This window comes from Micropterus salmoides, unplaced genomic scaffold, assembly GCF_014851395.1.
Source record: "Micropterus salmoides isolate LMB-PRFRI ecotype aquatic unplaced genomic scaffold, ASM1485139v1 Ms_hic_scaffold_11, whole genome shotgun sequence".
Lineage (NCBI taxonomy): Eukaryota > Metazoa > Chordata > Actinopteri > Centrarchiformes > Centrarchidae > Micropterus > Micropterus salmoides.
The window spans coordinates 13018507-13037040 of record NW_024040152.1 but is presented as its reverse complement, the minus strand read 5'-3'; the positions used below and the strand labels follow the sequence as shown (position 1 = coordinate 13037040).

The 18534-nt window shown below is 37.2% G+C and overlaps 2 protein-coding genes across 2 annotated transcripts in view; both read left to right on the top strand.

The window, feature by feature from the left end:
• LOC119897360 (carcinoembryonic antigen-related cell adhesion molecule 5-like) overlaps positions 1-10563 on the top strand; it is a 138723-nt gene extending 128160 nt beyond the window's left edge. The window contains 9 exon segments of the mRNA XM_038711004.1: positions 1910-2092; positions 2095-2187; positions 2413-2679; positions 4465-4737; positions 4907-5161; positions 6363-6471; positions 7107-7153; positions 7249-7289; positions 8192-10563. Coding sequence (XP_038566932.1) covers positions 1910-2092; positions 2095-2187; positions 2413-2679; positions 4465-4737; positions 4907-5161; positions 6363-6471; positions 7107-7153; positions 7249-7289; positions 8192-8416 — 1493 coding nt within the window. The 3' untranslated portion in view covers positions 8417-10563.
• A 1648-nt stretch (positions 10564-12211) lies between these two features.
• LOC119897359 lies at positions 12212-15361 on the top strand. The gene is made up of 5 exons (XM_038711003.1): positions 12212-12345; positions 13530-13787; positions 14176-14466; positions 14559-14834; positions 14933-15361. Exons 1-5 carry the CDS (start codon positions 12228-12230, stop codon positions 15031-15033), a joined length of 1044 nt encoding a protein of 347 aa, XP_038566931.1. The 5' UTR covers positions 12212-12227; the 3' UTR covers positions 15034-15361.
• Positions 15362-18534: the final 3173 nt, after the last annotated feature.

The window sequence follows — 18534 nt, the reverse complement described above, 5'->3', positions numbered from 1 at the left end:
TAAAGTTCAAAGTTGTTACTGTGATATAGAGTATAGAGTTATAAATTTATGGATGAAAAATACTTTTGTTACAGATTTAATAACACCACTCTGAAACTATTGATCCAGTCTATGTTGTCAAGCTGGTCAGCAACATGTAGGCTACAGCTGAACCGAAGCCGTGGCTGCATCTGAAAAGTAAAAAAAATCTCCTTTCCTAACCACCTTTCCTTGACCTCAATGGAAAATGTCATGAGGTCAAGGAAAGATGTGAAGGAGAATTCATAAGGACTTAGGAAAAGAGGACTGCGGAGCTCAGAGAATCCGACCGCCATTTTCTAGGCGACGGCAGATGTTACTGGCGTGACCTGCAGTGATGAAACTACAATGTTCTGAAGATGGACTCCAAAAAGCGAATCTTTGACACTGCGCCCCATGTTGTTTTAATGCAGGTCATCTAAAGGTGGACAACACGGTGAATTATTACTCCATAACCAAGATAGCAAAAAGGCAGCCCACCCATTTTCATCAACATGAATCCCAATTATTGTATGTAAACATAGTGTTTCCCACAGAATGAAAGGCGGGGGGGAGGGGGGGGGAGCGACGACCCAACAGAAGGGGGTGCTTAGCGAATAGCCTAGTAGGCCAGCTCTGTGATCAAATCCAATTTTACCCATTGCCTAGTAAAAACAATAATCGAAAACGTGGCGGTCAGCGTTGATGTGTTAAACACTGACTGCAGCTTGATCATTGCCTCTATTAAGGCGAGGGTGTCGGCATCTGTGACTGAAGTAAAATTAATTAGTGATATTACTAATTATCTGTGACTGAAGGCTGGCAATACGTAGCCTAACATGAGCCTACACGCTGCAACATTATCCTCACTTTTAACATTTGACAAGACTACACAGCTCGCATGGGTCTCATTGTTGTCTCACCGGCTTCTCACTGACCCGCCCTTCTCTGCTTCTGATTGGCTAGTAATCCTTAACTGGGAACTGCGCATGTGCAACTTCCTACAAGATCATGTAGAGGCAGGACGCATCACTCCATAGCTGAAACGAAGCCTTCAACAGACAGGGTGAAAGTAGAGCTGCAGCAATGTGCAGTATGACAATAATACAGTGTTTTAAAAAAAAATTTAACTATGTAAACCTGTTCTGGTACAAAACCTAAATAAGATTGTGAACCTGAAAATGAGCATAATACCACCTCTTTAAATACACAGTATTTTCGGTAACTGTAATATCTTTGCAGTAATCTAGTCTGGTGACAGATTATATTGTCTTTCACATCTCAGTTGTTTTTGGAGTGACTGATAATGACATTGCCATCCAGTCTGATTGGTGGGCTAACAGTTAACTTTTGCGTATATAAGTGAATGTCGTTGTGGCTAATTAAAAGATAAAGCAAGATAAACCTGTTAGATAAGCTAACACTGATAAAGCATTAAGATATAATGATCAAACAGGCAAAATGGGTTGGACAGCTAAGCTCATCCTGCTCATCACCAGTAAATAAACGGTGGAACCATAACAGAAGTAATGTATGCTATGAGTCAGGTGGCTGCAGTGATGCATATATTATCTTCAAAAAAACACTGAATATGTAGAAAAAACAATTTGAACAATTTAAACAATTTATTATATTAATTCAGCCGCACTATGAAAAGCAAAACACGTGTTCCCTTGTCTTATTTCTGCATTTTTGCTGTAGGATTTTAATGTTAAGTCCATGTAAAGTCTCAAGTCCACATTCTCATGACTACATGTCCAACTCAAATACAAACCTTTAACACCCCTTATTACTCATAGTATCAAATGGGATTCATTCCCATGCTCTATGTTGCTACCCTCTACTGAACATTGTCCCCTGTTTTAGGCAAGAAAGCTGGCAAGTATAAAACCACTGTGTTTTTCACCCACAGCAAGTGTTTCCAATGTTGTGGTAACCTCAAACACTACAGACTTGGTGGAATTCAACAGTACTATGAGTTTGTCCTGCTCCTCGTCTGGATCCTCCCTCTCTTTCCTCTGGCTGAACGGCAGCTCTGAGGTTACAGCCAGCGACAGAGTTCAGCTCACAGATGGAGGCTCCACTCTCACTATAGTCATGTGACCCGCTATGACCAGGGACCATTCAGGTGTCGTGTGTTCAATCCTGTCAGTAATGGCACAAGTGATCCTGTAAACCTCACCATCAGCTGTGAGTTATTAACCTACATGTGCATAACATTTATCTTGCACTATATTCATGCAGTTTGCTCTGTGCTGTGGACATACAGCTTCAAAGATACATCTTTGATCTTCATTTGATGGTGTACTGAGGCGTCGCACTGAGCTAAGCTGCATGTTAAGTAGCATTTTCTTCAAGCTGCTAACATTACTACTTTGTTGTTGCTTTTTACTCCCCATACGGCACACACTGTAGATGGCCCAGAAAATATTTATTTCACAATATCTCCGACACAAGAATACTTTGAGGAAGGATCAAACACCAGTCTGTCCTGTTCAGCTGTCTCCAGACCCTCTGCCTTGTTTAACTGGTTTCTGAATGGAGACCTGCAGTCTGATACGGGACCAGAGCTCACACTGATAAACATTCAGATGAGTCACAGTGGTAACTACAGCTGCCAGGCCTTTAACAAAAAAACCATGAGATATCAAACTTCTCAGCCATCAGTTGTCTCTGTACTGGGTAAGTTGAAATGAATAGGTTTTTACGTAGTGGCACATTCAACAAGATAGCATTTTATTGTCAGTAGTGGCATTTGGATATAGTACTGGAATTAGCATTCTGTTAAAGGTGGGGGTTGCCATTCTGGACAAATATCCAATATCACACCAAATACCATGATTTGGAGCAAATGATGACACAGCAAGTAGCTATAGTCGTGGGTTAGCAAACTTACGCCACAGTTGCTGCTGCAAAGCTAAAATGCATAATATAGATAATATAGTTAGTTGTAAACATTTCCCATTTACAGAGCCAAGGCTGTGTTTTTTTTGCGCACACACACTAAACAGACAGCTATGGACCTTGAGCTATTTACTGTATTTGACAAAAAGACGTGTATCGGATTAGAATCACATACCCCACCTTTAACGCCAAATAATTTGTGTTTGGCTAAGTGTGCTCTCAGATCAGATTACCTTCATCTTAAATAACAAAAGACAAGAAAAACATTATTTGTGTAATCCAAGGAAAGTTAAAATCCAATGGACTTGGTTGAATACGTTTTGCTTCTTCAGTTCTGACTGACTAGCAGGGAATCCCAGCCATTTAACCTCTGTGGGGTCATTATCAAGGTGATGGATACCGCTTGGTTCATTATTTATGCATTTCTTAAATTAATAAGTTACAACTGTACTCTGAAAGTAACAACTAGATAGTTACACATAGCCCAGGGTAGGTGTAAATCATTAAATGTCACAGAATAAAGTTCAGCAATTGTTAAACTGCAGTTTTTCTGCCACACAGCATCATTTTTTTATAAATTGCATACAATTATGCAACACTGCAATCCAGCAGAGCCCTTATTTATTGATAATCAAATTATTACGATGTGCTATGATGCCATGTGGCTCATACCAGCAAGAAAGCTAATGTGCACAAAACTATAATGATGGAATCTAGGATCTCTGATTGGCCACTCGCAATAGTTATGACTTTACATCAAAACTAGTTAGGTTCTGCCCCAAGTAATTGTGGTGCAACCAATTTTAGTAGCTAATTTGTTACAAACTAACTAAGTAGTTACTAAGCCTCGACTTTGCACCCTAACCTAGGAGAGAACTTAGGAGAGAACCCAGTGTAGGCCCCTAAAGCGATGGGCTTGAGCTGGTTCTTCTTATTTATCCACTGAGGGCCAGCCAACTCATCCTTGTTCATTTATTCTTACAGGTCGGTAAAAGTCATAAAGCACTTACATCTAATTAGAACAGTTAGGGTTTTTTGAAATGTGGAAATGACGTCAACAGCAGAAGATTACATGCTACGATCATGTGATACAAGTTACTCATCTATCTCCTTAAATGTGTAACCTAAAAAATAGGCAACTGTTTACTAACAAGTTTGCTGTATGTCTGTGAAGGTTCTCAGTCATCCAGGTCACTGGTATCCAAAGAAAGTTGTATCAACTTATCAACAATAATTATGTGTCAATGTTGTGTTTACAGCTTTTTTCCACTGATTCCATGAGGCAAAAAACTTTATTTCAGGTTTAAGGATTTCATGCTCTATTATGACTTGTGGTCAAAACTTTGAAACAATAACATTTGAACAAATGGAGAGCATGTTACCTGGCAAAGATCACGACTCTTGCAACTGTCGACTTAATTCAATTGTTAAAGATTTTTTTGTAATGTTTGCTCCTTCACAATGGTATTATATTTATTTACTCACCCAATCAACCCCATAGTAACACAGTAACAGTCAGTTGTTCATGTTTTCACACAAATTCTGTGATGTTTTGTTCTACAGAGAGAATATCAGGTGCTTCTGTCAAATCATCAACAAACATGCCGATTGAGGGGAGCTCTGTCAACCTAACCTGTGACGCAGCTGGCACTGTCTTTACCAGAAAGTGGGTGAAGGACGGCTCAAATCTGACTCTGACTGACAACATGATACTTCACGATAACAACAGAGTGCTGTCTTTTATCAGTCTGAATAAAAAAGACAGTGGAGAATATTCCTGTAAAATCAGCAACCCAATCAACACTGAGGAAGCTACATACACCGTGGTTGTTAACTGTAGGTAACACACTGTACAATGTACATTTACTGTTCAAAATGATGACTGCCATAAATAACTGTGTGCGACTGGTTTTGGTTTGTCAGCATGTAACACAAGTTTCATATTCTTTATTTCATAGTTATTATTTGTGCTGCTGTAAGAACTTTACAACTATGTTTTTTTCAGATGGACCAGAAAATGTTCAAATCACAGGTCCAAATGAGATCTATATTGAACAGAACTTAACATTAACCTGCTCTGCTGAGTCCACACCATCTGCTAGTTACACCTGGACACTGAATGGGACTGAGATACACAACTCTTCTGTGTTTGCTAAAGACATCACTGAACTTTCTGACAGTGGCAACTACATCTGTGAAGCAATGAATAATGTAACTGGAAGAACATCATCATCAGCGGTCCACCAGTTGTCTGTAACAGGTAATAAGATGGAGTTGATTGCTTTTTGTTGATGCTCTTGGATGTTGACCACTTTATTCCACAATGTTATATTTCTGATGATATCAAGAGTAGCTTGTAAGTCTAAGATTAAGAGTAAGATTTATTTTAGAAAAACTCCACTTTATTGGCATTAAAGGTGGGGTGAGCAATTTTAATCCAATACACGTCTTTTTGTCAAATTCAGCAAATATCTCCTCACAGTCTGCTAGCTGTTTTTTATGTGCGTGCGCCGAAAAACAAAACAGTGTTTGAACTCAGCCCTGGATCTGTAAACAGGAAACAAATAAAGTGGCCGTCACCCAACCACACAACACTATTCCATCCAATTTAGCCATGATTTGTGACTGGCTGCTTCTGTTGGGATGTTAGCTATAATAGCAGGAAATTTGTGAGTATTGCTGTTTGAAGCTGTTTTGCTGACTCTGGGACTGTCTTGTCCTTTCTGCATGTTGGCGTTGTAGCAGCAACTGTAGCAACAGTTCACTAACATTAGTTACAAAACTTGATGTGTGGTTGTTCACTCTATATCATGGCATTTGTCATTTTGTTGGATTAGAATCGCTTCGTCCACCTTTAAAAGATTACAAAAAAATGTTGCATTTCACTTCTGCAGTTTAACATTGTGGAACTCTTGAAGGACAATTCAAAAAACAGTATGAAAACCACACAAAATCACCCAAAGTGCAACTCAACTGTCCAAATTTTGGTCAGATATTTGGATTTTTTATGCTAGTTCCTATTGTCACTAAGAGTAGCCTCAAGCAGAGGTGGGGAGCAGGGTGCAGAGGTCTAGTAAGCCCTTTTAACACCACATCCCCAGACTCATGCATAAAGTCTTATTAAGTCCCCCCTGACTCAGGTGACATCACTTAAGGCAATTTATCTGTTTTTATGCACCTTCATCTGAAGTCACAATAGGGACACAAAGAGTTCCCGTTTAAGCAAAGCATAAATGTGATAGCATGTTTACTAAAGCAAAATCAGCCTTTCTGCCAAACAATAATGTTCTCCAGCTAAAGGAGACGTTAAGGCATACTCTTAAAATGAAAAAATAGATATTCATAAGTGATGCACTGTGAAATTACAGAAAGGGAGAAATTATTGTATGCTTTGTATCCACTATAGTTCCTGTCTACAGAATGGTGTAAAATCATGTTCTTGTCCCCTTTTTTTATTTTAGCTGTCAAAACATCACCTTGTTCGGCTGGTTGCATCGCTGGAATAGTAATTGCATGTTTAGTCATCTGTGGAGCAGGTGCTGGTGGAGGGTACTACATTTATCGAAAAAAGTAAGTGGGAAAAAGCTTTAAGATAGAACCAGGAAGCCATTTTTTAATTATTAAGAATCAATTAATTCCGTTTTAGTCATAACACAGAGATTGCTGCAGGGTGGGAGGGAGTGTTAGGATGCTTTTGCTTGTCTCAAAATATGTATATTGTCTATATAGTCCTAAGCCTGACTTTACCTTCGACTCTGACTCTCTTGTCCAAAACTAATATTTTCATCAGTGTTCATCCTTACAGTACTGCAGGCTACACAGCCCTGTTTAATTTTTTAGAAATTGTGCTTATGTATTCAGTTAAGCTAGAATGTGAGAAAACACTTATGGGGACAGCTAAATTACTCTGAGCTAGACCTGTCTTACCTTTCTTTTTGCTGAACCAGGAGCAACAGTGTAAAAGAGAGGGTTTTTTAGCTTCTGAAATTGCATAATATTTTTACTGTTTCTCCCAACAACACACAATTATGATCATCAAAATTGACTTCACGTAATCAAAAGCAGCTTACGTAAAGTGCTTACCTGGTTACTAAGTACACATAATGTTGTTATCATCATTATTATTATTAATATGTTTCAAAAGTCTGATAATACCTGTCTAATATCTAATTTAGAAACTAATGACTCATTATCTCTCTAATCAGAAAACAGACAAAAACATCCAATAGTAGAAACACTGCCACCAGAACTGGTAAGTGTAATGCAAGTATGTGTGTATTATTATACAGTATCATTTACTCCCTTGATTGAATTCATCTAAGTGTTTATTATTTCTGTGTTTTGAAGGAGCTAAAGGCGAGAACAACACAGCATTCTCAGGAAGTCAGGTAAAAGTCATCAGTGTGTACAATTGAGAAACCAGATGACTCAGAGAAATCAAGCTACTCAGTTAATCTGGGAATGCCTACATGATTCTCAGTTCAAAATTTATGCCCATGTTCCATTGCAAATTGCATATAACCGCTTACATGTATGTTTGCATTTGAATACATGTAATTTCAAGTAATGACTGATTTATCATCTTTGGAGTTATGTTTTATATACATGAGTAAACAATAACTCGAGGATCCAAAGGATAAATAAATCAGCTATATTTAATTAATGATTTTATTACATATAGAGCACAATGTGATACAGTACAAATTATGCCTTTGTTCAGTGTTAGAATTATTAAATGCCAAACAATTCAGCAGTTTGCACTAACCTTTCTTCATTATAAACAGTAGAAGTTGTAATAGTAGTAAGAAATGGGTAATACTCAAGAATAATACAGTAGTAAGTAGCATGTGAATCTGCACAAAATACAACATCGCATGAGCTAATGAAAATACAAGATGCTGAGAAAAGATTATTTATAAAGTGTGCTTTAATATAAGAATGGCCAGTTTACGATCAGGTTTGATTAGATTGATTGAAAGAGGATTCCTCTTGCACTCATCCAGGACCTGTGTTTACCACAGTGCTCAGCATCAGACTTTGAACCAGGAAGAGGATATTCACTTGACCCAGTGGAGTTGAAGTGTATATGTGTCTAAAACATAACATATATGATATAGCCTCTCTTGTTTAAGGCTATTCTTGTTTTGGCAATATTAATCTGATATTTGTTGATATTTTATCTAATGTCACATAACTGTAAATGTTAGATTTTAGAGATGATCAGATTCTCTTAACTTTGAATCAAAAAGAGATTTAATATCTTTCTCACTCCCCTCATTTTTGTTTCTAGGAGCTGAACTATGCAGATATCAGGTTTCATAACAAAGATGGTGGGACAGTCCAGCTGGGATTACAGAATAAGACATCAGAATACGCTCAGGTCAACGTGAACAACAATCCTCCTGCAGCATCTTCTCCCCCTTCCTATGATGTCCACTTGCAGCGGATGAAGAGTCCAGCTCCTCAACCTTATGCTAATTGCACACAACTTTATTCTCAGGTTCACAAGAAGTGACCGCAGTGGATATGCTGTTCAGGTTAGAGTGGAAACCACAAACAGCTGACATGCGGTTAGAGCACTGGTTCTCAAAATGTTTCTGTCATGCCCCTCAGAAGCAAAAAACAGTTCATGCGCCCACCATCCCAGCAAAAGTGGAGTTCATTTTTATATCCGTAACAATACGGGCGACAGAAATAAAACTAGATTGAGAACCACTGCAGTAGAGAAACCTGCACCTCCTCTCAGTTCCTTTTATAGAGGACTAATTTGGACTTGAGTTTAACTAGTCAAAGCACTTTGTCAGTGTTTAATCATCAACCAGTTCGTGACAATTATTCCAGTGACTAGAGTCAGAAGACACAATGATGCCCAATTAGATGAAATGCACTATATTTAATATCTTTCCTATCCCTTTTTTTGTATGTGTACAGTAAATGCAAAGTGCACCTATCTGAGTGGAAATATATATATGTGATTCCGTTTTTTGTTTGAGCCTACTGTTTGATACTGGTATTGTGATAAATTTGAATCCACATGTTTGCTGTATGATTTCAATTGAGATTGCAGTTTGCAGCTTTTTAGTTATGAATTTGTTTAATATTCATTTTACGTCTTAGAAAATGAAAAGTTTACTTTAACTAAGTGGTATTTCGCAGGACAGGGATACTACATTGACACTACATCACTGGAGATTGTTGATTTGTCATTACAATAATGAACTTTAATCTTTTATTCCAAAGGAACAGCTTAAAGCTTAATAGAGATATACACCTTTGTAATTTAATTCCATACTGATAAAGTTCAGGATCTCACAAAGTGGAGATCTATAGGCATAATGATCCAAAACACTGGCTTGCAAAAGTAAACTATAACTAGAGATTCAGTTCCACATGAAACAGAAGAAGAAGCAATAGCTGATAGTCAAACATAGTTATTAGATGGATATCTGCAGGTACAATAAATGCATTAAGTCTTATTAAGTCTTAAGAAACTGTGGCCTGTAAGAAATATCAAAATCTTTTCCCGCAAGTGATGATCAGGAGTAATTCAGGAAAGTTTATGGTAAATGTCACTAAACGTTGCTATGTGTTACAATGAGGAGCTTACACTGTCAGCATATTTCTGTGAAAGGCCTCATGCCAACAGGGAAGTCATTCAAAAAAGTGAAACCAGGGCTAACTTTTTTGCTCTTTTGTTATACAAACCTGCAAGTTATATTTTACATGTTCTCTCTTTTTTAAAACGATGATAGGTTCAAAATAAATGAGATAAAGAGAATGAACCAACCTCTTCCAACCTGAGCTAATGAATCTGTGAGTGAATCTGAGTGTTTGGCCAAATTTCCCTTCCCCCATAAGTTACTCATGAGTAAAGCTCAAACTCCCTGTGAGTTTTTCACACAGTTGATTTCACCTGCATTGAAACACCACACCTTAATCACTATGACAACGAATAAATTAATTCTTTACCTGTAGTTTACCTATTAATAATGATTAAATGAAGGTATATTTAAAGAGATTTTAAGGGAATAATTAATTTGTAAATTAATGGGCTGTATATATTAAGGTACTTTTACTAGATTATATGCTCTTTTTAAAAGGGTTGTAGGGTTAAAAACTGTTAAAAAACATGAAAACTACTCCTTAATTTATACCTTAATAGGCCTTTACTTTTCAATGAAGGTGAACATTCAGGGGCAAACTGTAGCTGACATGAAAAGCTGCTTTCCAGATGACAATATGACTATGATTTCTTCTGCAACGGCAATTTCTTCACATCTAAGTAAGTCGCATCTTAGTTTCTAGTCACTTAGGTTTGTACTATTTTGTATTTCACTAGAGCAACACAACCACACCTTTTAGGAATTTTTCACTGCTATACTATGGAGTTATGAATCGGCCACTTTATAGCTGACCGGTCTGGAAGTGACCAATGACAAAAGAAATACCAAGTCTGTGATTGGTGTATTTGTGTTTATTTGTCTACTTTCCCATGAAATGGGCTGTTGTTGCTATGCAGATTTGATGTGTAAAGAGTCATAATAGAGAATACATATTACATTAATCTAATTAAGGTGTACATAAGGGGAAAATTATGTACCCCTTACAAAGGTTTTAAGGAGTTTAGGTTTTGCCTTTCAAATGGATTTACACATTTAGGGATCTCTTTGTTTACCATTAACCTCTGTCCACTCTTCTTTCAACTGTTCAAAACTGAACATAGCTTTTTCTTTAAGTGTCACTTGGCACCCAATGGAATTTTTGAATTGTTTTACCAGTTTGACCAAAGAAAGAATGCAATGAATGTGACTCTCATGTTGGAGATATTGTATTTGCAATTGTTCGTTCAGATTAATAAACTATTTTTTCATTAACTATGTAGAGCATTTAGTGACATTTGTGCTTATGCAGACATTGCACATGTTATCTCTTTTTCTTTGGTGCTTGAAGGCAAAGAGTCTCATTATTTCTCTTGTTTTCATATTTACAGCGTATATGGCACTTCCCATAAATACAGTGAAAGTGCAAAGAATCAGGTGGCACAATAGCTTGTGGGTGTATGTCATTTGCAATGGTTAATAGGTAACCATAAATGCAGGGGAAGTTCAGTAAAGGTATCTACGGCTACAATAGGAAAATTATCCTACTTAGTGCAGGGTAATGATACAGTCTTTTTAATATTGGCATTCGCTGTGTCATTAAAATAGTTAAATAGTTTGAGTAGTTTGAGGAAGATAGTTAGAGGAAATTATAAAAACACCTCTTCTTCTTCTCTTTTAGCAAATGATGATTTCACCATTCATCCAAGCACAATGGTAAAGGTTGCTTTCATGCTTGCTTACTCAAAAGTGTAAATTAAAAAGAAAATGAATAGAGAATATCTCATAAAAAAGAACAGAGGAGAAGGAAGGAGTTTAAGAGGAAAATATTGTACAAAATGAAATCCATTTCCAGGAATGACACTGCATTTTAATTACAGCAATGTATTCAAAGTTCAGTGTGACCAAATACGTTGCTCTGCCAACGTCACTGCAGCAGTAAATCTACTCAAACAACAGTGCACTAAAATCAGGAAAGGTGTCAACAAACTAAAGCCATGAATCAAGGTATTTTTCATGACCTTTAACGTCTTAATCAAAGTTAAAAGGAAGGCTACTTTTAAACGTTTTCACAACCATTACTGTTTTGGAAGCCTTTCACCAAAAAGCGTTTTCACAACCTTTACTGTTTTGAAAGTCTTTCACCAAAAAGCCCCTCATGTTTGGACACAGAATACTGACAGATTTTATTTACTGACTGGTCTTAGTGTGTACTTTACATTTGAATTTACAACACTGAGGATACATAATGACAGTGTCTGTGTAGTTTCCGCTTAGAGGTTATTGTAGTAATAATATACAATTCAGACCATTTGCTGTACATCTTCCTCAAAAAGAGGTGGGAACTACACATAATGACAAACTGCTGTGAAACAGTGCCATCTAGTGTTTTATGCAATGCTCTGACAAAACTGTTCAGAATAATTGTGCAACTTCAGCACAACTGTTTTTCTTTATCTTGTCACTGTTTAATCTCCAGATTTAGAGTAATCCATATTTATAAAAACAAAAGCACACCTCACATCCCACCACAACTTGCAATAGTGGCCTAAACTGACCTAACCTTTGTACTGTAATGATAATGTAATTTCCTGTCATGTTTCAGGGAAGTTTCCTTTGCTCATTGCATTGATTTCGTCATTAAGTAAATTCTGGATTTGAAGAAGATGATGGTGTGAAATTTGGGAGTGTCTGAAATGAACAATATTTTAGTAATAGGTTTAGAAGATGAGTTGGTATAAAAAGAGTATGTACTGGAAACCCGCAGTGGAGACAGCCATGAGAGATGTAACTATGATACCCTACTGGAAGAATCTTTACTGTGTTTTGCTGGTGGCATTGATGGGTAAGAGCACTTAATTTACCGACTGCAGATTTTTACACATATTGTTACTCCAGAGATTCATAAAAAATAAAAACTAATATAATACAATAATAAAGCAGTTAGATGGTTTAGTTTGAGGCTGAAAAACATTCATCTCTGTGGTAATTGTAAATTTGTTGATTGTCCTAATAAACTGAATATGCTCTTCATGTATCCTACTGTATGTAAGGATTTTAATCATCAGATTCAATGATGTAATTGAGGATCAGACTAGCCTTGACACACTGCTGTGAAACATCTGTGAAATAGCTTTTTTACTCATATTAAGTGATATGAGTAATGTAAAGGCCTACTGGGGTGGAGGGGGGTGCAGAGAGAAGCACAAGACACAGGGTATAGTTTGACTTTATTGGTTAGCCAGGCAGTCACACACATAGAGTCAGTCCGAAACAGGCAAACAAATCCAGGCAGGGAGTAAGTAAAATCCTATCCAAATATAAGGAATTAGTCAAAGTCCAAACACCATAGATCCAAATATTAGGAATTGCTGAAGAGCGATGAACTCATGAAGCAGAAAAAAGTGAGGTGTCTGGCAAAGAGTACACAAACCGGACATTGACTTGTTCCCTATATTTGGATTAGATTTTACTTACTCTCTGCCTGGATTTGTTTGCCTGTTTCAGACACAATGGACAAGATTTATGGGTGGTTAAATTACAAAGAAATACTGTACTGAAAAGTACTGAAAAGTAATATGCTGATAATATGGTTAAAATACACACAAACATGGCAGTGGTGTCTTCACAAAAGAAAGGAAACATAAAAATACAACATACTGCATGTTAGAAAACACAGTAAAAGACACAGTGAAATTTGTTCTAAGGACATCTTTATTTTTTACCAATAACCTTAAAATCCTGCAGCTAATAATTCCATGGCTCTTTACAGAACCAGGAATACTGACATGGCAGCAAGGCCACAGAATAAATAAAATAAATTAAATGTAAGTGTGACTTTGCAGACTTGCCTAGAAATCACAATAGTAAGATAACTAATAGTTATAGTATTATAGCTTCATGGGCAGGCATTGTTATACCAACCAGAGTACAAAGCTTTAATAACTCATGTGTCAACGGATAAAAATGAAAAGGAAACTACATCACACATCATCTGATTTAGTCATACTGACTCCTCCTCTCTCTCAGGTGCACCAGGTTTGGATGCCTGGGAGCAGATTGTCTGGTACGGTAAGGTGACAGCAGGTTTGAGTACCACTTTCAACTGTTCCTCTTCCTGCGTCCCAAACTGCATCTACACATGGTCTTTTAAGGGCCGTACGGTCATCGGCAAAACATTAACCTGGACACCAGATGGACTGGACAGAACAGTGGAATTACAGTGCAGTGTGCTAAATCAAGAAACAGGAGAGTCCAGCAGTATGACCTCCATTGTAGAAATTGAGAGTAAGTACAGCGGGTTCATTGCTATTCCAATTGTGCAGTAGTGGGAAAAAATTGTACTGTACTTTACTTGTGTATATGCATTTAAAGCTACTTTATACTTCTACTTCACTACATTTCAGAGGAAAATATGGTACTTTGGACTTTTACTCTATTCCATTTATTTGACAGGTATTGCTACATGTTACAAAATTAGCTGTTAGCAGTTTCCAAGAGTGGCAAACATCTCAGTTCTTTCAGTGCTGCAGCTGTGTCAAAGATGTACTGAATCTATTATTAAATGCATAAGATGCAGAGTGGCATATCATGTGTGTTCCCCTAAATCCCTGCCATATGTGCTTCTTTCCTTCATGATTTGGAAATCCCCTCTATCTGGTGTTCTTTGTTGCAGATCTAGTGTCAGTGCAAATCAATCCACCAAACACCCTCCCATCTCTCAACCAGCCACTGGAACTGATCTGCCATGATTCTAGATATGGTGACATTTCAGGCCCATCACACGTGGTGAACAAGGTGGTCTGGTACAAAGATGGACAGAAAGTGACCCTGCGTGAAAATATGAAGCTGCTGCACAACACTTCACTTCACTTTGACTCACTGCTGCCCTCTGATGCTGGATTCTACCAGTGTGAGACTTCTATAGGACAGTCACGCGTTTTCAGCCTGGGCTATTTTCTCAGTTGTAAGTTTTTTCGTGAAGTGAAGAATGGTTTAAGGAAGCAAGGGAGAAAATTTATATTTGCATACTTATATGAACTTTCTAATCTTTTGTAGTTGATCCATGGAACGTCAGCATCAGCGGACCTGACATTGTGTTTCCTGGCACACTGAGTAAATTCACATGCTTGACGAGCTGTACCTTAAATGTGGACTGTATTGTCCAATGGGAGTTCCGGGGTGGTTTCCCCATTGGAACTTACTTTTCAGTCCATGAAAATGAACTCAAGTGGACTCCCTCCATACCCGGTACTTTCCAAAACTTCACCTGCGTTGCAAAAAATGCAGCAGCTGGTCGCTTTGCTGAGGCCACCAAGATGGTAGAAGTTAAAGGTACTATTCTACTATTCTAGTCTACTGTTACATTAGTGTCAAATGACTTGTTAAATGTCTGACGACTTGACTTGTTTGTCATCCTCCGCCTTATACAGGCACTCCTTTCTCTGGATCAGAGGCGATGCAGCACAATGGACTGTTTGCAGTGATCTTCAGCCTGGGACTGCTGGTGCTTTTTGAGTGTTTTTGTTTTTAATGCTTAATTTGCCCGTTTAGAATTTTTTTTTTAATCGTTTATCTCATTCATAAAAACACACGTGAAAAACCAAACTGAGATGTTGACATATAGGTAAGAAGAATATTGGTGACTTCTATTCTAACTATTTTGAAACATAGCATTCTGCCCGTATGAAAAAATAAAATATTAGTTTTTTTTTAAATCAGGGGAATTGGCAGACAAAACATCAAGTATTTATGGTGTCTTCATTTCTTGTTTTGCCTTGGATTCTGTTTTGAGTTTTACCCAGTATTTTCTGCCTAGTGCCATGAAATCAAAAACATTAATAAAGGTGTACAAAAGAAAATGGCTTTCAGGATTTCTTTTTCAAAAATGTAGACAACATACACAGAATTGTACACACATACAGTAAAAGTATGGTTTTATGAAAGATACAGTATCACTGTCAGCATATGTCATCACACAGTTGAAAATTTTGATTCTACAATATTGAAAAATTATTCAATGTATAATTAATGTCTCTGATCACATAATAACTCTGAACTGTTGCTAATGATGTTGCTAATGATGACGGTGTCTGCTAGCATCATGAGACATTGTTTGACTGGAAATTGACCTCTGACCTGGATGTGTTGCTGATTCACTCTGAAAAGAGGTTCTTGTGAAGTCTTGTGACTTCTATGTAGAAAATAACTGGCTCATTTATACTGACATGCTTTCACAACACCTGTGGTTAATAACATCCCAATGCTACTCTAAGTTACCCCTCTGAAACTGAACAAATAAGACAGCTAAAAGAGTGACACAGTTCAAACAGGTGAGGGAGACAGAGAACCCTGGTGTGGTGGCGTCCTCTATTGTCTTTATTTCTGGATGTTATCTCATCTGTTTAATATCATTTTAGCCCTGTGGTTTAGTTGGAATGGGAAAACAAAACTAAAACATTATTTAAAACTATACTGTTTATATAAAACAACAAAAAAAGACATCCTATTCCACACCAGGGCAGCTGCTGTCTGAGATAGATCATTGATACTGCCACAGCGTTTGCAGTCAAGTAAATGTCTACATGATATCTATTTTTTCTTTTTAATGAAAAATGAATAAAATACAGCAAATAATGTCTTTTCTTAGTGAAAAGGTAGGTTTTAAATTTACGTTTTTAAGATTTCAACACTTTCAGCTGATTTCAGATCCTCAAGCCTTATCCGCTAATGGCTGCCTCACTAAAGGTTTTAGTCCTGCACTTTGGAACAACTAACAGACTCCTGCCAGAGGAGACTACTTATACCTTTCCCCTCAATGTGAAGGACTGATGGCTCCTTGTCATGACACACGAATGAAGAACCAGCTCCTCAACCAAATGCTAATGCACACAAGTTTATGCTCAGGTTCACAAGAACTGACTGCATTGGCTATGATGGTCAGGTTAGACTGGAGCCCATGGTTCGAAATACGGGGAACATTGGGGTTCTGACACCCTTAATTAAGACTTAGAAAGAGGCAAAACCCACAGTTTAGGGTTTTTTTCTTATATGTAATTGTAAATATTACAATATATTTCCCATTTTCATTCCTCAAGAATCAACAATTTCAGACTCTCCTAAAATGGACCATATCATTTTCTAACCTTGACATTAGTTGAACTTCCTGCCTGCCTGCATCACTCCCAGCGGCTCATTAAAGTCCAGTGCGTCAAACAACAGAGTTTCGTTATTAGCATTTTTCTTTTACTTTAAATGAGCTCTCTCATGTGAGCTAGCTGATAGCCCTGTCATTTCCAGTGTTGGCTTGGCATTTCATTATCGCTATAAAATGTCCTATTTTATCTAGTTGTTTGTTAACACGGGTGCTTAGGCATGAGGATTAGTTATTGTACAGATACTGAACATTTTGACATTGTGAGTTTATTATGTCATTTTAAACCTTTTGTGATCATTTTTACAATAAGCACACCAGTTATTTTCACTCTGGAATTTGGGAGTTTTACCTGGCTAGGTAATTTTAAAATGTTTAAATTTGCGCTCTGCTGGAGGCCACAAGCAGCTGTCATTCGGTTAGAGCAGTGGTTCTGAAAAAAGGTCAAGCTCCCCAGAAGCAGAAACAATTCATGCCACCCCCGACTCCAGAAAAAAAGTGGATTTTATTTTCATCAATCCTTACCAATACAGGCGGGTTGAGAACCACTGTGTTTGAGAACCCTGGCCCTCCCTCGCAGTTCCTTTTAAAGAGGAACAATTTGGACTTCAGTTTACCTCAAAGCACTTTATCAGTGTTAATCATCAACCAGTTCATGACAGTTATTTCAATGACTGAAGTCAGAAGGCACATGATGCCATATTAGACATACAATATCTTTCCTGTCCCTTTGTTTGCCTGTGTGCAGTAAATGCAAAGTGCACTTATCTGACTGGAAATATTCTCAAATAGTTGAGATTTCAGTTTGCAGCTTTTCAGTTATGGATAAATTTTAATATTTATTTTACATCTTACAGAATGAATATTATTTGTTATTTAACAGTATTTAATTTACCTTTCCAGTGGTATTTCTCAAGACAGGGAAACTACTTGACTTCAATGGAGCTTGTTAATTTGTCATTTCAATAAGAAACTATAGTCTGTTTTTCCAAAGGAACAGTTTAAAGCCCCATAAAGATATACACCGTTGTAATTTAATTCCATGATGATAAAGATAAACTTTAGTATCTCACAAAGTGGAGATCTACGGGCATAATGATCAAACAAATCTAGCATGCAAAAGTAAGTAACAGCCAAGGATTTCCCTCCAGTTCCACTTGAAACAGACAGAACAAATAGTTGTCAAACTTAAAAGAATCTCAATGAGGTGTCCAGTGGTTGTTTGATAGATATCTGCAGGTACAATAAATGCCTCACAAGTCCATCCAACAATCACGCAGAAACTGATCTGTCAGAAACATCTCTGATTTTTCCCGCAAGTGGTGATCAGGAGTAGTTCAGGATACTTCAGATCTCAATGAACAAAATAGTTCAAAGTTCAAAATATTTACTTAACACTGTATAATTTGTTAAGAACAAAATGGTCAATGGAAACAAAAATCACCAAATGATCAAGTGCTGGATTCAGAATCACATCAAAAATCAAAGTTGATCAAAATTGTTTCCCATTAACCTCTGTACACTCTTCGTTCAACTGTTCAACCTGAACATAACTTTTTCTTTAACTGTCACATGGCACACAACTTAATGAGTGATTATTGTTTGACAAGTTTGACCAAAGAAAGAATGCAGTGAATGTAACTCTCAGATGGGAGATACTGCATTTGTAATAGTTTGATTGCTCATTCAAATTAATAAAACATTTTTTTCATTAACTGACATGTGTAGATCACATGCAAATGATTCTTTAAATTGCTTGTTGGTGTCTTTGTTTTCATATTTACAATGTTCATGGCACATTCCATAAAAGTGTGTAAAGAATCAAGTGGCACAATAGCTTGTGGGTGAATTTAACCATAAATGCAGGGGAAGTTCAGTAAC

Bases quoted from the DNA above. Each gene is read 5' to 3' on its own strand.
- LOC119897359 (XM_038711003.1), top strand. From the start codon at position 12,228: ATGAGTTGGTATAAAAAGAGTATGTACTGGAAACCCGCAGTGGAGACA. The intron at 12,346-13,529 runs GTAAGAGCACTT...CCTCTCTCTCAG, and splicing joins TTTGCTGGTGGCATTGATGG to GTGCACCAGGTTTGGATGCC. The intron at 14,835-14,932 runs GTACTATTCTAC...CGCCTTATACAG, and splicing joins CAAGATGGTAGAAGTTAAAG to GCACTCCTTTCTCTGGATCA.